Here is a 24,294-nt window from a genome sequence, read left to right as displayed (position 1 = left end):
TATGAGAATTACTAATAATTGTGTGCTTGTCCTACAATAAATTTTAGCTGTTTGTCCGGAATTCTTTGATATGATACTTTGAACGAATAGAGGATGCTGCAACGTTCGTGTTACTGTACACGATATGTGTTTATTTATATGTGTTTGTTTCTTAATGTCTTAATACTACCTTCATTCACTTATTATGTGATTAGCAAACGTTTTCATCAATGAGTATACTTTAATAAAACTTAATTTAGTTTTGGAATTTCTGCCGCCAAGGCCCATGGTATTCTTCGGCATTTCTCTGTCTTTTCGCATTGCTTTTTAAGTAATGTGTTGAATATTTCGACTTGAAGTTACGACTGTCGTGAGTTAAACCGCAGCTGTTCGACGCTGCACGGAAAATGCGTCTTTATTACGTCTGTTTTAAAGTTGGGTTTTATATGAAATGATCAATAACACAAAACTTGTCACTCGGCGATTTCACATGTTTACTGTACTCTAATACATACGATCATTCTCGGAACGCAGAATGTTGTGATGTCTCCGTCCGGGCAACGGCAACTATTTATCTCTAGACTCTAGAAACGAGTAACTTCGCACTGAATCAACTGATGTGGTCAACTGCATCGACCATTTCAAACGCTCCTTTAAACCCTGATGTAGTGGCGATTACCAAACCCTGTGGCTACAGTGATACTATTCGACTCATCGCATCTGACACTCATAAACTTACGGTGCCATCCGTTTAACTTTCGCCACCCACCCAACACGTTTCAGACAAAGGCTTTCTGTTTGTAACGTAATTGCGAACACCAGTCCACATTTTGTTAAACTTTAAGAGGTTTAAATGTCAAAACTTCGCGCTCTCCGAGTTTATCGCAAATCAGTTACTTCGCGTGTTCTTACTTGCGAGTTCTTACTGCGTTTCCTACTGCGAGTCATGTGTAGTTTTGTTGTCGCACGACCGATTTTGAACTGTCTTGTTTGGAAGTGATGCACACAGTTTTGGCGGATGAACTTAAATTCCTTTTTGTCTCGTCTTATTATCATTTGTTGAACTTTTGCAGCACTCTAACCAACGGGAGGTCTATGGAGCAGAGCTTTAACTTTTTTGGCATTTTTCCAGTATGGCCTTCGTGGCTTCTTTACGTATGCTTCATATGCTCGCGTAACTCAAAAGTAGTTTTGTCGGAAAAATATATATGCAGAGATATGTTATGTATAAATATATTGTTGACACAAGGTTTACTGATTTTGGCTGGTAGAGTAGTGATATTGGCGGATGACGTTGGCTTGAGGTGATGTAGAGTGTAGCGAGCAGAAAGATGATAACGAATTCTCCATATTACTTTCGCTCTAGGTTCAAACCGTAACGCAAGAACGGAAAGGCTGCTACTGGCCCGACCGCATCTGCTTGGGACATTCCGTTGAAGCCGATTCCTGCCGCCGGTCCCGGTGGTCCTACTGTTACCGCCGTGGCACTCCCGATTGAACCGTTTCGTAAACCGGCTGCCGCCATTGCTGGGCCCATTGGCCGGAGGATACTGCTGGCACTACCGCTATTGTTAGCCACATCTCCACTTCTAAAGCTGAGAGGAAGAAGAGAGCGAAAGATTTAATGGATGGGCGCTTTGACGATGTGATTCGGGGTGATGTAGTGATAACCCGGGATTGGCATTCCGGCAGTTTCCATCGAAATTCTGAAAATAGACCGATTTGGGGAGCGCGTACGTATTCATGTGTGCGTATGTTTGGTCCAAATGATCGATATTTAAGGTTCAATTTTAGGAATTGTTATTGGAGGAATAGGAGTACAGTACATAAGATCCCATAAAGATTGTAAATGAATTGAAAATTTCGATACGGACATGTTGATGAAGAGTGCAATCCGGACGGAATAGAAACAGGGAGAGGCGAAATGCGTAAAAGAAAAAAAGAGAGAAAGAGAGAGAGTAAGAGAAAAAGAGAAAGAGAAAATGATATATATTAATTATTTGAAATATCAAACTGATGACATGTTCACAGACAAATCACTGAATGCATTCAGTTATACCAAACAATGAAAACAAGTACGGCATGTTTCATTAAACGTATAATAGCATATAGTGTTCGATAAGGTGTTAAGAGAGGGAGAGTTATTGCTCCTTTTTCGTTTCTTCCGAGCGATGGAGCGATGCAGGTTTGCGATACTCAAAACATCTATTCAGATAAATATAGACCTCCATCTTTTCTCTAAAAGCAAACTAATAGTAAAACAAAACGTAAATCAATAGGGAATTTGTTGTGCTTGACAAAGCACACCATAGTAGACTAAAATGGGAGCAAAGAGTACGATAACTACCGAGTGTAAACTAGACGAGAAAAAAGTGAAACCAAACACGCAAAAAATTGTCATAACCACAAAACTCTTGCAAAGATATTGTAGATATGATTCGAAGTCAATTTAATGTAGTAACTATTTATTCCATATATTCACAGTAGTTGGTATACAAATTACACATCGACGCAAATTCGCCAATGTTATATAACTCGTTTTATAAGGCTATAAATTGATCAGATCTATGCACATCTAATGAAAACGTGTAATGTCGTTATTCGATTGCAAACAGGAATGAAATAAAAATGAATTCGTTTTACTATGGACTAGATACGGATAACTGTGTCTATTACAACACGAAAAGTAACGCTAAAGAAACAGTAAGGAATCATATAAAAGACTGGTCACTAAAGAAGAAAAGATTAATGGAATAGCAAATGTCTCTAAGGGATTAGAAAAGCCCCCAGTAAACACAGCCTCAGATTGCTGAAAGCAAACGCACGCACACACTCTAGAGAAGGTAAACGAAACAAGACGATACCGACGATCGCAATAGGATGAATGACAGTTGACGTTGGCGTTTCTTGCGGATTCTCGTGACAATTTCTAACCACTAGAAGAGGCTTTCGTACGACAATTTGTATAAGGAAACGGATAACTTGTTGTTATAAAATATGCATACGAAGGATAGAGAGAGAGAGAGAGAGAGAGAGAGAGAGAGAGAGAGAGAGAGAGAGAGAGAGAGAGAGAGAGAGAGAGAGAGAAAGAGCGAAAGAAAATACCAACCAGCAAACAGGAGAAGTAACGTAAATATAAAGAAAGGAAGGAAGAACTTTCAAGGATGTACAGGGATATGCGTAAGATCAAATAGTGAAAAAGTAAAAAAAATACTACAGTATTAATAATAAGAGAATAAGTTCATACCAAAGTAAACAGAAAATATTACATAAAAATGGTTTCTTACCAGGAATGTTCATGATAGTTTTTGGTCTTTGTTTGATTTAGTTTAGTAGTATTTGAACAATTGGACATACAGTTTTTTGTTGGGTTTTGGTAATAGCACAGTCAGTTATTGGTTGGACAGGTGGTTGTTGATTGGTGCTATAAAATGAAAGAGGAAACGATTTGGTCTTGCACATATATGACACCTGAACACTACACAACATAGATATGTGAACGATGAAAAGAATGTCGATTGGATTTATGAACGATAAGGAAAGCTCGAATTTAATTTGTCTTCATTTTTCAAAACCCAGTACTGCTTCCACCCTAACATCGTGGCTAATTTCCGTAAATATTGCTTCAAGTGTACGTCAACCCACACCTTAAAAAACACAACCTTTGCACCAAAAGACAAAGACAAACAATATAGTAACAACTAAGAACTAAAAAGATTCTAGTTCGAATGTATTCAATAGGTTCAACACCGGTGTAAGGAAACTCGCGGAGGCAGTCTTGACTGGTCCTGGAAATGACCGAATGTCATTGTAAAATACATTGCATCAATAACCATCCCCGTATTGGATATGCGCTACAAAAACACGCAAAAAATCAAAAACATGCAATTCAAAAAGCCTATGAAATTCAGAGGAATCATACTAAATTTCAAAGATGGCATCAGTCATAAATCAGTTGAGGTAACTATTGATCGTACAGAGCAGTTGCTGGCCTTTAACACAAAAATAATTTTTAATTTCATCCAATGAAACTGTTTTAATAAAACGGCATAAGAAACAAATGTAATGTTTTTGGTAGCCTATTTGTATTTAACAAACAGTAAACGGAATAATCCAAAATCCATAACGCGTTATGCATTGCGTTTTAATGAAATACCATTAGTTCAGGAAAAAGTTATCTGAGTGGTGCGAGGCATAGGAAAAGGATACATGATGTTTGGAGCGAACATAAAAAACACAACATTCTCCCGGCTGGCCTATACACTAGACTAAAGGTTAGCAGGGCTTTCAATTATATATAGTAATATATTAATGGGTAACATGAACATTTAATTTATATGAAAACAAAAAGACGCGCATTACAAAAAGAATAGGATGGGCTTTCGGATTTTGGATGGTGTTGTTGTAATTGAGGTTTTGTAGAAACGAAGTGGTTTTTGGTTGTTTAATCACTCCCAAATGTGGCACATATTTAGCACTGTTATTGTCATATCGTTGTATAAGACGTGTTAAAAATTTGATGACTACCCGCATTTGTATGGTTATGTACTTTTCTTCGGTTCATGTGAGTGATACTGGATCTATATTACACGTATATATATCTCCGCAATCGGTTCAATTTTCATATGCTACCAGTGCTTACTTTTAAGTGTGCGGTTTTCATAAAATCTCTCATAATTAAACATCACGAGGGTAAAGTCCAACAATGGTGCTATATAGGTGCCGTATTGGGGACTCGTTGGTGTGATCGTGTATTGTGTGTATTAATATATGACAAAATGTGTTGCCAATGGGCTAATATATGACTTTCAAAAGCTAGGAGAAGCATTAAAAAATTAGATTTTTTGTTGCTTTCTGGAACATAGGTTCTTTTGTACAGGTGGCTGCAAAATAAGGTGACTGGGAGGATTGATCGTAAGAAAGTACCTTTTCTTTTCTCAAAGCATACGACTGAAACTATTCTTCTAGTCAATACGTGACAATAATACCAGACAAGATGAGATAAGACGAATAAGTTACAAAAAAAATAAAGAAAACTCCATCCTTTGTTCTTTGCCGAATCAATGAGTAAGTTGAACAGTGTACGGTTGTTTGAAGAGACGATTTAGTCAAGGCAGTTTGACATGAGGTACAAATGCAATGATATCGTAATTTGAACAAAACATTCCACGATCAACCCTCGTAATTAATGTAAGCGTAAGTTAATGCTTGCCTGTTGGTTCAGGATGTTTATGTGGTTATGGGTTACAGAGCAGTTACATTTGCAAAACAATGACAGACTTGTGGTTTTTGGTTGCTTTCGGTGTAGGGGGATTAATATTGGTAGCACACTTTGGAAGATTTTGGACATTTTCACTAAGTACTGAGGCATATGGTAGATAAGGTCGGATCGGTCGGAGTTGTGGAGAATATGGAAGGATGACGTTCAGGATATTCCCATGTTATCGTTGAAGAAGGCGAATTTGAACTTCATATCCCACGCTGACGAACACCGACACGATGAGGACGCGGCGACGAGCGTTGCTGATTTAATAACCATTGCTGAAATAGAATTGAATCGAATATGCTTAACTAAGAACAGGTATTAATAGTTATTCAAATTAACACAAAATAGCCTAGCTTCAAGATACTTTGTTTCACTTAACTCATATTCTAAATCTTTATTTGTTTCAATTTTTCTGTTGGCTAATATGTAACTAATTACACAATGTGGAAGTATTGATATTAGGACTTTAACCTTTTTTTCATTTTCTTGCAAACTGCTCTATCAGAGATCGATCTATACTTGGTTTAAGTGCGTGAATCAGCTTTTGTGTAGCTACTATTTTCTTCAGTACAGTATAATTGTGTTTCTGATCCGTTTGGCTGTACAAATGTGAGCAATTTGTAGTGACAAAATTTATGTTACGAAATGGGGACTTGCTGTTTAGAGTGAGAACTTAAAAGTAATAACGATCAGTTTGCACAGTGCAACGAATGCGTACCAAAACGATTTTTTGAAACGAACTGATTGTTCCCGCCAAGCCTGTTCGAATGTAACATATGCAGTTGGCCTTGGAAAAATTTCGAATCCTTTAAGTTCTTAGTGAGTACTCACTATCAGTCTCCTTCTTCCAACGTAGTGGTTTTTTTTTTTCTTTAATAATATGCTGATCAGCGCTTTAGCATTTAGAAACAAACATTTTCTTGCTGTCTATTTGGTGGTCACACTATTATTGGTTAGAGTATCCTTCGTTTACCCCGTGCAGTCATGAGCAGCTACTAACTGAGGAACTACCACGGATAATTCTAATTTACAACGTTTTTTTGCGAACAAAAAATGGATTTCCGTACTCGGTTTCTGCTTAAAAACACTGGCTAAGCCTATGTTTACAAAACTATCATATCACTATGATAGCTGAATAATAATTAGTCTCAATTTTCTGGACCTCTTCGCCAGTTGTGTCAGTTGAAAGGAGCACAAGCTATCTGTGATACCCTGCACTCAAACTTGGGTTGGGAATAAGCTAAACAAAAATGTGCCTTGTTAGCCAAACCTAACCTAGGGCCTAGTTCTTACATCGTCAGTGCCACTATGAAAGAAGTTTAAGCATTAATACAATCCGTTGTACTGATGCGGATATCAGGACTAAGGTTGCGGTTCCGTCACGCCTTATCTACTATCATGTGTGATTATTGAGTGTGCGGTTCGGTAGCCCTCACACGGTCAATCCAATAAGTAACGCGTTAAAACATTTGTACTATATCCGATACATAGTGTCTCATATGGTAGCATACAGCAGAAGTTCTAGTACGTAACTCTAAAATAATAATTTCAACACAAAACCGAAAATGATGCCGAAAAATTGTGTAAACACGTACACAGGAGGCAAGAACCGGTGCGCATCCCTCCAATCACTTCATTTCGCTCGAAACATCGCGAGAAAGTCTTTTGATAAAGTACATCCAAATCTTCCCTCTAAATATTTGTGTTGCTATGAAGATTTGGTGGTGCGCAGTGATGACTGAGACTGTCGCCCAACTAGATTTCAACATCATCCTGCTCTCTGGGACGAAATGTTAATGTTCCGCGTCAGATTCAAATAAGTTATCGCGAAAATGGAACCTTAACCGAAAAAGGAACCAGGTAAATTTAAGTCCCGTGCCACCAACTGTCTTTTGTTATGCTGGACACTGGTGTAAGTCATCCGACGGGGTGAACCCCGCTAATAACGGAGAGAAAATTCGAAAGGTTTCGCACGAGAAGCGATTTTTTGTTTCGCTGCAAGGGCGCGTGAGCCAACTAAAAATGCATTGCATCATGATAAACTAGCGCTCTTTTAATATACTATTGTTGGCATTCCTTTCAGCACCACCCGAAAGAAGAGCGTGTGCCCGATAGAGAGCTGTAGGTTGGTGGTTACCGTTGGAAAAGTAGTACACTACTCATCGCCGCGTTTTCGTCGACGATTTCTATCCGCAGACGCTAATTTCGAAACCTCGTGGTGGAAATCCGTTCCACGGTTCGTGACCTTTGCGAGTGGTTAAATTAAAGCACAAGAACAAAGCAAAAGGCAAGCAAAGAGGTGACGGATCAGTCAGAGTTTCCATGGCTCGTGGCGCACAAGAGATGCGCCCTGGTTCGAAGTACAGGGGGTTTGCTAGATAATTTTAGATCGGGACTGCCACAGTTGGAAGTATGGCGGCACAGCCCACCAAAAAGGAAAATAACAAATTTGCAGAAGGTTTAAAATTAATCCATCCAAAATCAGTTCTGAAATGGTGTGTGGATGCGGATGCTTGCAATATTCTACTGCGATTGGAGCCTGGTGGTGCGCGGCGCCGCCCGCTGGTGTGTTGCACCCTAATTTCATTTTCTATTCCTATCCTCTCTCGCGCGCAAGCCGAGCATGTCCGTCTACTTTCTACCATCATCAGATTGTTTCGCAGACCCAGAACCCAACGTTACATTTTCCCTCTTGGCAAGCGTTGCGCCCTTATGCACGACAAAAATAAAATGACACAACATATCGCACTAGACGGATTACAGAGCACGATACAGGCGATACCAAACAGAAAATGGCGGCCCGCAGGAAGTAGAGAGTATTGGTAAGAGACATTTTTTAAAATCCTTATCGAGCTAGGCTGCTAAAAATATAATCGTACCGTAATTCTTCGCTAACTGTGAATCGTGTCCCTATGGACACGAAAAAGTATTTTTAACTCGCGCTCGGCCTTTTTCCAGATAAGGGACATAACCTCGCGCGAAAGGCAATGAACAGGGCAATAAAAGAACTGTTACCAAGTCTACAGAATGGGGCTCGAGCGGCTCCTCCCCGGGAAGGTCTCTATCAAACGAATATGACGAACGAACACTTATAAAATGTATGTAATGTAAAGCTACAAATGCCACGTATTCTCTGACATCACACGAATATCCTTATCACTAGCAGAAAGATACAAGTAAGACATTGTTGCAAAACGACCCCGTTGCAGGCTTGGCTTTTAAGAAGTAATATGTCTTTAGCACACTTTATATTCCAATTATTTATTCATCCTTCCGTTTCCTTTCACAGACACACGTACACACACATCTATGTGAAGAGCTATGGCGGCTATGGAATCATTAAAACGACCAATTTAAATTATTCCGCCCTTTCAACGTTCACTGGCAGCAGCACAAAAATTTGAGTGAATCCGTATCCGATGTGAGTTAAAATAAATTGTCCAATAGCTTTAAAATTTCTTCATTCGATAGACTTTAGAAAAGAAAGTAAGGGTCTGTGACGCGCGCCAAACGGGAATGTGAACCACGTCGAACTTTTGCCACGCTTCCACGTAGACACGATGTAAATGTAACCTGATCAGAAGGGTGTGCACATGAAGGATGTTTATATGAATGCAATTAGATGTGTACAGCTCTACTGTACACAAACAACACGATGTAGAAAACAATCGACTGCTCTTGCACTCCTGCCTTTCACGTTCTTTCGTTCCGTGTTCTGTTTCCGTTCAACACGCGCTGCCTTATTAGTTACAGTGTGTTATGTATGTTATCTCAATATCCATGAGATGAAGCTCATGTCTGCCCATGTTTCATCCTCCTAATATGCTCCTAGCTGGTCTGCTTCTGATCGTGCGCTTGGCGATCGCTCGACCACAGGCTACCGTTCTCGACTACAGAGAGAAGTTAGCGATAGTAGAGTGCCTGCTAGTCTTTAGTATGGATTGAACTTGTTGCGCTCACTCTTCTTACTACTATCGCCGTTTAGGCTGTTGTTGGTGTTTGGAGAGCGCATTCGAGTAGTTTTTGATCGATTGACACCGGTTGTCTGGATCGGTGTCACGGCAGTTGCACCGCTGGACAGATTGCCAAGCAAATCGGTGAGACCACCGAGTGCCGATAGGCTTGTCAACGCATTGAGCGCCCCCGGCTTAGACAACAGTTGCGCCAACGGGATGGCCGTGGCCAGCGGATTTGCGACCGAAGCGGCAGCAGCTGCAGCAGCGGCCGCATTTGCACCGACCGCCGTCGCGCCAGTGACATTCGAGCTGGCCGCCGCCGCTGCGGCCGCAGATGCCGCGGCAGCTACCGTGGCCGCCGCCGCCGACGGTGGCACTAGTCCGGTCGCGGCCGGCTGAGCACCGCCGGCCCCCTGCGCAGTGGCAGTGACCGCTGCCGTGCTCGCTTCGTCGCCTAAATTCGCCTTCTGAAGTTCGACGCTGTGGGAGGATAAGGAGGAAGTTTGTTAGGTTTAAGAAGAGAGAGAGAGAGAGAGACAGACAGAGAGATAGATAGATAGAGAGAGAGAGAGAGAGAGAGAGAGAGAGAGAGAGAGAGTGACAGATAGTAAAGAGAAATTTGTGAAGGATGTGCCCCGAGAAGGCGCCGGGACGGACGTAAGGATTCGTTTTTGGTGTCATTTGCAATAATAGAGCAAAGAAAGAGAGAGAAAGGTTGTGTTTTCGTGTGTATTATAAGGTACATGAGAACGGTTGGGGACAACAATGTGTGTGGTACAGAGAAATCGGGGAAAGTGCGCCTGGTTTACCTGGTGATGAAGGATTTTGGTGGAGGTATGATAGAGTTAAGTTTAGAGAAAAAAAACTGGTTCGTTCACCTTTGGAAAATGTTAGTACACATTGAGTGTGGATGGCTCTAGGTTTTGGTTTAAGAGGAGGACGTTGGTTTTGTGTTCTAAAATGTGGACATTCGCAAGTAGGATGGGAGGAAAGAGCGCGCGTAACACAGATACTGCACACAGAGCTTTGCGAGGAGTTGCATCGACTGGATAGGGTTTCACAAGGAAAAGTCCCCTTGTAAGAGGGTTGAGATCGGTTATGCTTTGTGGACGGATGTGGACTCAGTCGTTCTGTGTTCGAATGACGTTTCTACGAATCACGTAGGTAGCAAAATCATTGCTGCCTTTTAAAAACTAATTGTAAAGGAAGGAATCAAACCTATAATGGTATATTGTGGGGGAGAAAAATAACACAAATCTATTATTTAAACCAATTATTTCACAAAAAAGAACCTCGAAACACAAAATAAAAAAAAAACCTTTACCTATAGTGTCATCAACGAATTAATACTTTTCCAAACAGTACAGCCACCGAATGAGCGCGAGTGGTTGGTTAGAAGGATTTGATTACAAGGGTTGATTATATTGTGAGAATCTCCCGACGATCTCCGCTTGTTCGTTTTCACATGCAGACCATTAAAAGAACGGGACAATTTGTCGATGGGATAAATCAACAGACTTGCGAGATGTGTTGCCACGTGCACAAATCGGGGGAAACGACATAAGCAATAACAATCCATAGACATAGGGAGAATTAGACAAACGGAGCAGAACGTACGTAGTTTAGCGGAACAATCGATGGTTTTTGAATAATTGGGAAAGAAAAAATGGATAATCGGCGCAAAATGCGACAACTCATTATCTGCAATATTTATATGATGATGAAAAGCCGTCGAAGTCTATCGTCATTTGAAACATTCCAAGTACATAAGGAACCGTGGGTGTTAACGGGTAAGTTAACAGGGAGGTAGAGAGACAAAGACATTACAAACCAACATGAATGGGATTTATGGAAAACAAAAACTAATTTACAATCGCCAGTATCTAAACGTCTGGTAAAACAATAGGACCACGAATGAAACTTGACCACCTAAAGGAACATTCTGAGAGCGCAGAACTTTAAACCACCATACATTCTCGTAGAGACAAGGAAGAGGCGAAGTGAAACACATATACTACACACCGGCAGTTTGTAAAGAGGAAGATAACTTTTTACAAACAACCACATTTGCATTACAAAGGGATCTATAGAGACAGAGAGCGAGAGAGAGAGAAAGAGAGAGAGGGGACCAGAGACACTCATGTGATTCAATGTAATTTTTTAGTGCACGAACATAGTTGGTTACAGCTACTAAGAGAGAGACAGAGAGAGAACTTAATAGAGTTGCAATTTCATCGTATCGATCGAGAGAGGGTGGATAAGAAAGGCACGATTTCCTCCTGAATGTAGTTCCCCAGCGCCGAGTATAGTCAGTGACCAAATATAAGAAATATAAAACGGTTGAGCAAACGAAATCTTCACTTACCTCATGTTGATCAAGTACTGGGCCAGCGCGACCGAGTCTGGATTGCCCGTTATGGTGATCGTGCGATCGGTATTTCCGCTGTCACGCTCCTCGCAATTGGAAATGCGGATCATAGCGCCGGAGATTTGGCGTATTTCGGCAATCTTGGTGCCGCCTTTACCGATGATGCAGCCTATCAGGTCGTTGGGTACGGTCATTTCATGCGATTGCGACTGAACTTGAGCTACGTTGCGGTTGTTGTTGGTTCGCAGTTGAGAACCGGCCAAAGCGGCGAGAGCTGCGTAGGGTATATATTGGCAGGCATTAGTTTTTGTACGAACAACTTTCGTGATCGTCTCTTTTTGTGACAATTCTAGGACGATATCCGGGGAATGGTAATCAGAATCTCAAAGACTGCTTACCAGTTGGGTTGAGCCCTCCGGTGTTTGTGGGAATCGCACCGGCTAATCCTAGCGCCGCCAGTCCAGCGAGCGGATTTTTGGCGATTCCTGATACCTGTGGAGAATTGCAATCGAAAAGAAAACAAGTACCATTTTTAGCGTTCGACGTTGAAATCAATCTAAATCACTATATGGTAGAGGTGTGTGTTAGGAAATTAGGTGATTGCTATTTCAATTTGTATTACACCGGGTGTTGCCACCAGCCAAGTTAAACGGGACAATGTTACAGTGACAATAAGTGTCGCATGACTAAAGTAGTTTTGACCCGAAACCGAAAATACTGTTATTTTATTGATGTGTTAAACGACGTGTAGAATGTTGTTGTGTGAAGGGATTCACAAAGGATTTCTTTTCATGTGTCCTATTTTTGGGGTCGTATTCCATGATTTGAGAATTGGTCGTCAACTGTTTTCCAATTTTGTGCTTTTTTTCGCGACTGTTCTTCAATGCGATTCATCCTACCCAGATATATCTTAACAAACACTTTACAAACAGGTTAGAAATTAAAGTGAACTATTTTTGGTGTTCAATTGAAGTATCGTTTATTAATGGCTGACCCAATTCTATCGATGGTTAAATAATAATTAGGTGCAACATATAAGCCTTATATACCGAAGAAACGCAGATTTTTTTTTAAACCGGCTCTGTCAACCATTGTTCTACAGTTGATTAGAACAGATTGGTATTATTTTTAGTACAGATTAGTATATTTAGTAATATACATAGGGGCCGCTGACTAATGACCAATCAGCGTGGAAATGCTAAAGCAGTGAAAGTTTTTGTGCAAAACTATCATAATTAAGCACACCGAATCGCTCACTCGAATGAAGGCAATATGAACGTTTGACGGCAACGGTAACACTAAACATTACTAAAAGGGACACATTTTAAAGACGAGCATTTTTCCGAAGCATTCGTGTCGGGTGATAGTGAAAAGGTGGTTTATGCTCATAAAGCATTAAGGCATGATCGTGTAAATGTATATAATCATGTAGTCGAGTACAGTGAATTAGAATTATAATTAACGATCAATAATCAAGTGGTATGTTCTCGCTAGCTACAGGTGTTGGTGTAAGAGCCGCCCAATGTATTCTCTAACAATCATAACATTTAAATAGCTACGGCAATCAGATTTCAAGCATATGTACATGTTTTAGCAATCTACTTAGCCGATTATATAGATTAGTTTAATTTATACGTCTATTATATGAAACTAACTATACAATCAGTGAACCCTTTAATAACTAAAATAATGTACAGAGAGAGTCATAAATGTTACAAAAATGCAACATTAAACCATTATCTACTCCGAAATGTGAAAAAGGAATTTGGTAAAACCATAGAGAAGGCAACAGAAAGCAATCCATTGCTGCTCGGGGAAAAAGGTTCTGCATTGGTTTGAAACGGACAGGGTGTACTAAGAACGATTCTCGTTTACTGGAAAAATCCCATCATTAATGGTGATTTCAATTAGAATGGGGTAGGATTTGGTGGATCTTGGGACTTTTGCTTGGATCGGGTATTACTCTGCCAGGCAAAATCAGCACCAATCAAAAACGATTAAACTCACATCAGGTATCGGTTGTAGATGATGTGGAGGTATCGCTCCCTGTAGATGTGTTCCTTTTAGTAATGGATCGGCTAAACCAGAGATGCCCGCATGCAAGCCACCGGTAATGGCAAGTGGAAATACTGTGCAGGTCTAAACGAACGATTTATGAGACAGTTATGTTGAAACAGACAGATAAAGAGAGAGAAAGAGAGAAAGAGAGAGACAGAGAAAAGAGATACAAAATGATAGCAAAACATACTGGGCTAATGTGTAGTGCAAGCCATTCAGAAGAAAAGCTTTACTGGACTTGCTTCAGAGGATTTTTGGGCTTTTTTACATTCGGTTCAGCCGAACATCTTTCTATGTTTTTCCTAACAGTGTCCAAATAAGGAATAACTCCATTGAATAGCACACTTCGAACTAACGCGCATAAAAGCCGTTGAATTGGTGCAGCATAGAAATCGATGATTGATCTACGCATGATCCATCCATTTGATCCATTGTTAACTATGACTGAACATTTTCATTACGACACTTAATTTTAATCACTGGTTGAACTCTACATCCTTGTTTGAAGTATCATTTCGTGGTTCAAATGTAAGCGAAAAATGCAAATAAAGCACAAAAATGTAACACTTTCTGTATGAATAATTTTAATATTGTTACATCCGTCATAATTGAATGTTTTTTTCGGGTTAAGAGAATTAGAAAGATACGGGAACAAAAATAAGACCGTCATGGCTGGCCCGTAAGCTACGATGAACCTACGGTTTAACATGACTACCATTTCCTTGTTCGTAAATTAATGTAGTTTAAAAAAAAACACGGTAAACTTAGTTAGAGGTTGTGACATTATGTATGAAGCCACGTTACTCGATATTTGAAACGTAATATTTGAAACATACATAATGACTTAACATGTAAGGGCATTATTCGGGTCAATTATTTGTGGCCTGTAGTGCAATAAAGAGAATGAAAAATGAGCTTGAGTTGAGTTTTCATCTCTCAGAGAGTGTTTAACTCGTTCATAGTTGAAAAAGCCATTATCAATTATTTTGTGTAATCAATCAAGAAGCAGATTTAGCGCGGCGTTCACTACAAGAATTGTGACAAAATAGCGGACAAAGCTGTTCTAATTTTAGTGACAATTGGAATCGAACATCGTTACTCAAAACCTATTATATATAGAACGCTTTGGCAAGCAAGGGGTAATCAGGGACAGAGAAAATTTCATAATGATTTTAATGTTCATGGTTCGGCGACCAAGTTCACTTTTGTGACGTTCACAATACTTACTTCTTGCGCTGGAACCGCGTAGTTGCCCTGGATGGTGTAAGCCTGTCCATTAGCCACGATTACCGGACCATTGACTTGTGGTTTTGGTCGATACGGAATGGTGGCTCCCTTGGGAGGGGACTAGAATTTAATAAAAGTGTCGTGTATGTGATTAACATTGAGCTCTACAGACCTTTATCACTAAAAACTGCATATAGATAAACTATTCATCGGCAAACTAGAAACTAGCAACAGTTCACTTATGGGTAACCAGAATGGTCCAAGTATTTGGATTAATATTTAAAGTAAGGTAGAATTTTCTCCGATGTAATAAGTTTGCGAGAACCAGTGGAAACTGCGTAGCTTTTTCCAAACAAGGTTCCTGAAAGGTTCGATAGGCTAGATTTTATGCTCTCATGAACCATATTTTAAATAACTTTCGTTTGGATTATGGTGGAAAACAAATTGTAACAAACTTTATGATAACATTAGATGACAATTACTTTAGTTTAACCTGCAAAATTTTTAAAATCACATATTAAAAAAAAAGTTTCTACAGTAACAGCTGTGACCTCATCATTTGATGAACAACTTTTTTTCACGAATGATTTTTTTGGGTCTAAAAACCGATGGAAATCGCTAGGGGCCAAATTTGGTGAATGCGGTGGATACTCCAACAATTCGAATTCTAATTCATGGATTTTGGCTCGGATTTTCAAAATGCTCTTGTGGTAGCGTGTACTGCCCTGATGAAAGAGAATGTTTTTCTTCTGCAAACAGGCTCTTTTACACAAATTTTCTCTTTCAGTTAGTCGAAAATGATACAACAATAATAGAAATTTATTGTTTTACCAGTTTGAAAGTAATCCGCTATCAAAATTCCATTCGCATACCAAAAAACTGATACTAACATCTTTTTTGGCGATTTCTTGACACGAACTCGTTTCGGTGCCGAAGAACCTGTTCACACCACTCTTTAACATATTGTTTTGATTCGGGATCATGGAGTTAGACCCAAGCCTCATCCACAGTGATGATTCAATGCACAAAATCCACTTTACCCTTTCGAAAAAGCTCAAAATATTGCCGAGAAAGTTGCATTCGTTTTTGTTCCATTTTTAGTGAATGTGCACCAATTTTGCACACAGCTTTCTGAAACCCAATACTTCAGCGAAATATTGGTTATACTGCTCAATGAGAAGCTTAGGCCTTATACTAAATTTTGTACCTATTTTGTTTTGTAATTTTTGGCCTTATACTGTATTTTTTCTACGATTTCAGGTGCTGTGTTTATCTTTGGTGTTTTTGACGCGGATCGTCTTGAAGGCTACTACGACCACATTTAAACTCGGAACCCCTTCTTTCAACCACCGAAGGCGAAGAGTCCTTATACACTTTCAACATTTTTCATAAATCTCCTTTGCTGTTAAACCTTCCCAAAGTAAAAATTCAACATCTCCACGATACTTGTTTTTAAAATATACTGTGACATGTCGGTACTATTTAATGGCTTGTAAAAAAAATGATGACCGAGTTAAATGAAACTTCACATACGTTCATATGAAGAGTACACCAATATAACAAAAAAAATTAGGCTCGTAGCAGCGCCTTCTGTTATCGACCCGTAAAACTTAATGAACACCCTGTTAATTTAATTTTCGATTTCGGTATCATGCGGAATTCTGAAGCATGTTTACACCATCTTCAAATTCTTGCTTCTAGAACTTTCTTCGAATGGAAATAGTGACTAGTTGTCATTGGCAAAAACGACAAACAATATATGACCTAATATCAAAGAAGCTTAAATATAAACCAAAAAACATTGGTCTATTTCCAGGTAAACAGAAGCATATCAATTCAAACGAAAAAATGAGTAGTCAAAAACAATAATACTGTTAACAGAATATGTTTCGAAAACTTACCTCCAGCATAACACAACATATGTGATAGATACATTGCGTGATTGATTCCGCTGATCCACTAAGTGTGACAGCACGTTCCGTAGAATTTGGCAACATTTCACTTGCAACTTGAATCGAACACCCCGTAATTTCTCGAATTTCTTTGATTTTCGAGCCGCCTTTTCCTATGGGACGAAAAAATTAGTCGAAAACTAATAAGTACAGAACGATCAGGAACCAAAACCATACGACTGCTTACCGATCAACGAGCCGCACTGACTAGCTGGCACAATCAAGCGAATTGGAATTTGCGTTTTACCCTGTGCAGTTGTATTGTCTTGAAACTGTGAACACCACTGCGGGAGAAGAAATCGAATTCATCCATTACTATTTTACTTATTAAGAATGAAATAATACAACGAACGTGAACATTTTTGTATAACATACGTACCTCTTCGAACTTTTTTGTAATAAGTGTAAAGGCTTTGTAGATAGCACTTCTTGATCCGGAGACCGTAACGATTCGTTCCGGGCACGAGCAGTCTGATATGTTGATTTTTGCACCCGACTGAATTCCGCACAAATTGTTAAAATTGTGGCGTTTTTGGTCGATACGTATCACATGCAAAAAAAGGTAAACGAGAAAATACAAAATTAACAAATTTGAAGAACACAGGAATTATAGTCAATATTTTCATTTAGCAGTGGGAAAAGCTGATTTTTTTTACTTTTCTAGTTTTTCGTTTTTTGCTATTTACGTTCTACGCTTTTTGAATTTAACCATGTTAAGAAATTTCACAAACCAACACAAATTATTCCGATTTATTCTTTGGTAGCAACAATGAGTAACATTGTCTATACAAAGTTTGAAAAAATCAAATGCTCATACCACAATGAGCCAGTTTAAATAGCGTTTAAAATCAATTTATCAGCATGGTATAAAACCTCATGGGTTCTGACGTTTTCGTGATTGTTCGTACGGCAAGACGAGATTTACTAACTTTTTTGTACATTGCCTCTTTCTATATCCTATTTATACTGCCTTTAAGCTTATTGAAATAGAGAAAATTAGAGAGGTATTAAATCACACCGAAAATATGACTTCTTTAAATAAACAGTTAAAAACTGCTTTTCTAGTTTACTATTTTTCTCCATTCACTTTCTTAAAATCCATGTGCTTACCTCTTCCCTAAAACGCTTAACGATTTCTCCCTTTTTTCCAATGATGCTTCCGACCTCCTAGAAGAAAGTAAAAGAAAATGAAAGAAAACACTATGTAAGTTTTGTGATAGAATAAAATAAGTAATATATTTGAATCGTTGATTGATTAAAAGCCGATTTTTTTCGATTCATTCAAAACAAAATCAAAACAATAGATATAAGATAATATCATTTTTATAGGATAATATAACGTTAAACAATCATATAAATCAATACCATGTCTGTGAGATGATCCTCCTCTAAATATCATTAATAAAGAATGCATGCTATCATCGAGAAAGCAGTACTAAATAATGTTTATAGTTGTAACATATGTTAACAATCAAAAGTGCAAGGATTGTTGAATACCATCGGGCTATTCCTCTAACTTATGTGATTTAGATGGATAGCAATTACTGGCCATTTGGCACTACTAGTAAACTGCCCAAAAAACCCGCAACTGTGGTATTTACGCAACTGGAAATTAATAACGAATGTTGTTGCCAATAAAATTACATTTCACAATTACTACGTATCACAGTAATTGTAAAAGGTTGTACCAACAAGCATCAAACAATAACAGCCAAAATGGCACGTTATTTCGAGAAAATCTATTTATTAGTAACCGATTCTCAAGTCGTTTAGTTTTGAAGATACAATGCAATGTTTGGGAAATCTACAATTGTTAAGTCCCAAATTACAAACATTCGGCGGAGATAAAGCCAACGTTATTATTGTCTTAAATTTCAAGTGCATGGCACAGGTAGACATTACTACGCCTAAATCTATCATTAAGTTTACTGGTTTGTCTATTGTCTGCAGGTGTTAAAAAGAATAAAAAATCGGTATGTTAAAACCTTCAGCCATATTTACAACTTGTTGAGAACGGCCTGGACTTGTTGTTGACTTTTTGAATATTCATTAATCGAAAAAATGTTATAAGAAACTGTATTACAAACAGATACGGTACAGCACATAATAACACCATGGTGTTAAAAAATGATGTTGGCAAACAAAACATGAAAAAGTTTAACGCTATCCTCTACATGTATTCATAAGCAATTTAAAACTACAATAATAAATAACAATAAACAAATAATCCTATTAATTTTAATTTAAAATCGATAATTAATTAACACATGAGCAGGTAGAGATGTTTTAATTCTACCGATAAGTGTTAAAGCAACATAATAATAATCCTTCGGGCGCTTCTAGCTAGATGAATATAAGGGACCGTACGATGGGTACCTTTACTTATTCTGGTGCAGAAAGAAAACCCAAAACCTCTGCGGTGCTAATTCAATGAATCTAATTAACCATAAATCAAGCAACGCAAAGGCCAAACCGCAAACTTTCACCATCGTCAAAACTTGGAAGAGCACAAACGTAGTGCACCACGCTGTGGTGCCCTCCTTCTTTGCGTTCCGTGGTCAATATGAGAAACATTCATTCGCGCGCGCGTCTGCTTCCGCATGTTTGACGCGGCCAAAAACCACGCCAACAAGACACGCTACTGCTATTGAAGTGAATTTCGCTTGCGTTTAATTAGAATTTACCCAGAATCTTAGAGCAAGTGCCGTCTCAGGGTAGTCCCGTGCCACCAACAAAAGATTCGTATAAAAAATCAACTCCTTGCGCCTCCATCACACACAGCTGCGATCTATGTAGCGGACTACGACGAAGAGTTTCGCTTGCCTTAACGGATTCTCTACCACGGTCAATAAATTGCGTGTCTGCTCTAGCTCTGGTACTACTTAAATGCAAGCACTCTGATCTACGGCTAATCACAATTGCTCAGTCACGTGAAGTTTTGCAACCATTTTCACTTAGTGTTTGTCTAACATTGAAGGCATTATTTATATAAAAAAAGTTATGATAGTTTCAAACAGTGAACTTTCCTTTCCCAAATAAACTACTTTGCAACGATTGACTACTTCTCGCACATTTCTTGCGCAGGTCAAGATCCGAGAAATGGCAATGTATCCTTCATTCTGTGTGCTCACTGACGCGTTGCTACAAATATCATGGCGACGAAGATCCCCCGACCGACCGAAGTCTCCCAGGGAACACTGCACACGAAATTCAGCGATTTTGTTTAAAAAAATTAAATAGCTTCATCCCAGGTACGCGACACGCCAGTCGTCTGCAGCGTCATCTCGTGCGACAGGGAGGTAAGTTTAGATCGTGAATCGCTCGTTTTTTATACATGACTAATTAACGGAATAAACCGTAGACTTAAATTTAGATGCCAGCCCGCGCGTCAATCTGGCGCGGTTTTGCCATTTTCCTCAACACTAGAGCGCGTGTTAGCTAGTGTAACTTTTTATTACGTTTTCATTGTTTTACGATATATAGGGGGAAACTTTTATTTCATTTGTGTTATCATTTATGGACATTAAAATGGTCAATTACAAATTAAAACGTTCCATCAGTGCTTGAGCCTCTTATTGTTCGTTTGCTGTTCTTTACGACGGTTGGATTTGATGAAAAATGACAGTTTGCTATTTAATAGCTCAAGATTTGTTACATTTTCTCGTTCGAGATAACCTTTGAATAAAAATCGAAACAACAGTAAATCAGGTTTGGGCCAAACTCATAAGGTTGAAAACATCAAACAATCGCTTGAAGTACAAAGTTTTAAAATCTTTTTCTTTACTTTTTAAAGACGAAGCATGTTGGTTGTTTTCTTTATAAAGTGGAACATTAAATGCTTAATTGCTGGCAAAGGACACCTTTGAATGCAGTTTTGCAGCTGGCTTTGAACATTTTCTTTAAACCGAGTCCCCTCAAAAATTGTAGTACGCGAATGGAAGTATATTAGCACGTTACTCATTGCTGAGTTTACAACTAAAACCAGCCAAAATATGTACTGCTCTTTATGTGAAGCGTGAAAAACAAAAACCAGTCCGACAGGGTGGAGCGGGGGGGTCCTCTTCGTATGTTCAGCGATTTCTACCCTTCAAACATGCATAAACTCTTGAGCAATGGTATCTTTAGTCGCAAAACGTGAGCGAGTGGACGTTAAAGTATAAAAAGGGTGCCTTGCCTTAGCCTGCTTGTGTTGTCTTTGACGTTTTTTATTCTATATATCACCCACCACCGGAGTGTTTCTGTACTTGGAACACACAAAAAACCCTTTTGATGGCGAATATATGCTCAGCGATGATCATGAAAATGACGGACCTGGCCAGGAGACGACGCACGAGGGACTAGACTAGCAACGAAAACATGCTTGCAGTGTTTCTGTAGGTGTAGGAGGGATTCGTTCCCATCTGCTCACCCCTTTTTATTGCTGAATATGTAACACATATCCAGTCTGAGATTTTCTTTTTCAAGTGCTACGGAGGCGCATATAAAGTGCACTCGCAAGGCTGCCGGGTAGCAGAGTGTGTGTACGGTGTATGTGGCACAAAATGAATGGAGAAATGTTTACTGCGGATCGTTGGCGTTACAGACAGGGAATAATATAAGTAGTACTACTCAACATTAAGTGATGTATAATTAAAGAGTCTACTTTTCGTTACAACAGCAGAAAATCATCTTCTAAGCTCAGCGAAGGACACAGACTAATGAATTTCCAAGACGAGACCAGATTTTTGAATTTCCAATAAGTGGGCACCTTTAGTAAAGAAAGTACCAGTAAGTTACTGTTAAGCATTTAATATTAGACATACGGCAGTACGTCCCCGATGTTCTTACGATATAGTTGTATTATTTTGACGTTTATTTGCTTTTATCCATTTAACTATTGAATAAGTTTACTTAAGCTAAATTAATCTAAGCTAATTGAATTTACGATTACTCAACTGATAGATGTGCATACATGTTCAAGAAAAAAAATGAAAAGCCTTCACCCAGCCTTCCCGTAAATCAAAATCCAGTAAAAGTATCAATGTACTAATACTAAACAAAAGCAAGGAGATTGTCAAAAATCGAGACGCATCTCAGACAAATGAAATGTTTCAATAATGCGTTTTAGGGAGGTTAGCTAAGAATAAGACAGAATTAGAAAACGAACATAACGGCTAATAATATAAGCAATGCCACATGTTGCAACTACATTTTTATCCTTAAGCATTTTCTAATAGAAGCATAATTCTAGCTTGCTCTAGCTCTAGATGCTAGGCTCTAGATGTCCTTTTCAAAACCAATACAAAATATTTAGTTGGTTCGAAAGGTGTTCATGAAACTACTTAAAACGAACTGGATTCGGCCGTAGTCCCTTTCGATGTTTGAAGGTCCTGGAAAAGATCCAGAAGGTTGGAAAATTGGTGCCACATGAACGAATTAAACGAAAGACAGCAGGAACACCGAAAAACCAAATGTGAAATTCTGTTCGACAGATAAAAAAGGAAGTCATTTCTTCATCCGATCGTAATTGGGGATGGAAAGTGGATTCATTTTGAGAATCCATATGGATAAATCATCAGTCCGGGACAATCATCAACCTCGACTACAAAAAGACAATGCTGTGTGTTTGGTGGGACCAGAAAGGTGTGGTGTTTGTCAATCTCCTAAAAACGGGTGAAACCGTTAATACAGATCGCTACTGACAACAAATGATCAATTTGAACCATGCATCGAAAAACGACAATAAAACACGTTACGGTATCTTGGCTCCATGGAAGAAAAAAAATCCAAACCTAAAATTGGAAGACTAATTGATTTCCTTAAAAACACGAACAATTCTTTCGGCGTGGCATCCAAAAATTACCAGCGAGAGTACACTTTTTTCATCATAACAATACGAAAACAAACGCAATAAGTTTGTTCTACCAGATATCAGCGAATATTCTCAACCTCGCTGATTGTTTTCTTCGCTTTTCATTTTTCACGCAACACTTCCGGTTCTAGTTTCGGAAATCTTCAACTTATAAAAATTTAGTGTTAAAAAATTTACATCAAAGATAATCTATACACCTATACACCAAAATCCAGTGTCGATAATCTCGTACAGAAGCATGACACCTTTAATAACGGAATCCTTTTTAGGCAATCTTCTAAAATAAATCAACGAACCAATCGATCAGACGGTCCGTAGAATTAAAGTCAGTTGAGCTAGATAAAGTCGACGCAATAATGTGTTGAGACTGCTTCCTTCGTTAAGGGATTTTCAAGGAACGGTTCCGTCATTACCAACATGTGTTGTACACGAGTTGCCACTTAGTAGGAGCGCATGCGCTTCAATTTTTTTTATATGAAACTGATACGACGGTGATGGCTGTCATCCACGGCCATGCAGGTATTTTAGTAAAGGCGGAAGCATTTCTTCGAAATCCCTTAACGAAGGAGCTAGCATTGAAACTTTTACTGCTCCATCTTTCTGTAGCTCACCTGATTTTACATGGAATAATGTGAGTAAATGTAGTCCAGTAAGCAAGTCTTACACGAAAGCATGTTTGACAAACTGTAAATCGCCCAACGGAAACATACCTTGCCTTGCATGATGAGTCGTATTGTAAGGGTGACCGCCGGGTCTTCGGATAAGTTGATTTCGGTGAGTTTTACTTTACTTTCCTCCATGTTGGCGAACGTTTTGAAAACGAATGTTTCGCTTAAGAATGCTAAACTTTATTCACTGCGCCGTATCGTGTGTAAGGGCTTGGGATGTTTTCGCGAAACACGCACACACAGTTTCAACTTTCGGTTTTTAATTAACTGCAAAATTTACGGTACACAGAACACAATTGTTTAACTAAGATAATTTTTTAGGTGTTACATAAATGCAATAGCACACAGCGAATAATGGAAGGACCCCCATAAACAAGATAACGTTAGAAGTGTAGCAGATGTGCATACTACTGGTTGTTTGGTTTTTGTTTTCACATGTTGTCCGCTGAACACTTTTGATTTGAAAGATAAACTGTAGCAAGTTTACTTTGCTGATCTCAAACGTTGGCTTCCATTTCATCCATAAACGATCCAGACGCTAGTTTCTCACATTGAATAAAAATATCTACTGGGCTGTTTTAATGGAAAGAAAATTGAGTAAAAAAAAGCCGAATGTTAAGAGCCTAACCATCTGGGATCCTTGGAAGATGCCATATCAATGGAAAAGCGTCAGATCAGCGCAATTAGGGATTAAATAAAACCTTCCATCAATTTTACGTGGTGTTGTTTGTTATGGTTCACGGAATACATGCTTCACTTCAGGACACTTATGTTTTGCTTGAATGCGCTAAATCCATAGTATCAACAACGCCATCAAGTAAAATTTGTATTCATTTTTCCCATTTTCCACACAGCACTCGCAACCTTCGTCACGAATTAACCGTTGAACACGAAAGTTGGCGGCTACGTTGGTCTTTAGGATGGATCGAGGGGGATTACAACTCGTCTGGAAGAAAAAGGAAAGAAAAG

General features: G+C 38.9%; 1 protein-coding gene across 8 annotated transcripts; it reads right to left on the bottom strand.

Moving 5' to 3' along the window:
- Positions 1-23,642, bottom strand: LOC131205310 (poly(rC)-binding protein 3). 8 transcript variants are annotated; one of them, XM_058197360.1, is made up of 10 exons: positions 23,368-23,642; positions 17,917-17,973; positions 17,186-17,302; positions 16,994-17,090; positions 16,756-16,919; positions 14,855-14,974; positions 13,573-13,708; positions 11,952-12,054; positions 11,567-11,872; positions 1,521-1,685 (listed from the first exon to the last, which is right to left on the bottom strand). In XM_058197360.1, the coding sequence occupies exons 1-10, from the start codon at positions 23,455-23,457 to the stop codon at positions 1,601-1,603; spliced, it is 1,275 nt and encodes a 424-aa protein (XP_058053343.1). In that variant the 5' UTR covers positions 23,458-23,642; the 3' UTR covers positions 1,521-1,600. The 8 variants fall into 8 exon arrangements, with proteins under 8 accessions (XP_058053342.1, XP_058053343.1, XP_058053344.1 ...); XM_058197361.1 differs by having other exon boundaries at positions 11,567-11,848; positions 11,958-12,054; XM_058197359.1 differs by lacking the exon at positions 13,573-13,708 and having other exon boundaries at positions 1-1,574; positions 11,567-11,843; positions 11,968-12,061.
- Between the last annotated feature and the right edge of the window lie 652 nt (positions 23,643-24,294).

The sequence above is a fragment of the Anopheles bellator genome, chromosome 1 (assembly GCF_943735745.2).
Source record: "Anopheles bellator chromosome 1, idAnoBellAS_SP24_06.2, whole genome shotgun sequence".
NCBI lineage: Eukaryota > Metazoa > Arthropoda > Insecta > Diptera > Culicidae > Anopheles > Anopheles bellator.
The sequence above is the reverse complement of the archived record's forward strand: the minus strand, read 5'-3'. Positions and strand labels throughout refer to the sequence as shown.

Bases quoted from the DNA above. Each gene is read 5' to 3' on its own strand.
- LOC131205310 (XM_058197357.1), bottom strand. From the start codon at position 23,457: ATGGAGGAAAGTAAAGTAAAACTCACCGAAATCAACTTATCCGAAGAC. The intron at 11,844-11,967 runs GTAAGCAGTCTT...TACCCTACGCAG, and splicing joins CGGAGGGCTCAACCCAACTG to CTCTCGCCGCTTTGGCCGGT. The intron at 9,682-11,566 runs GTAAGTGAAGAT...ATCCTCCCACAG, and splicing joins CAGTACTTGATCAACATGAG to CGTCGAACTTCAGAAGGCGA.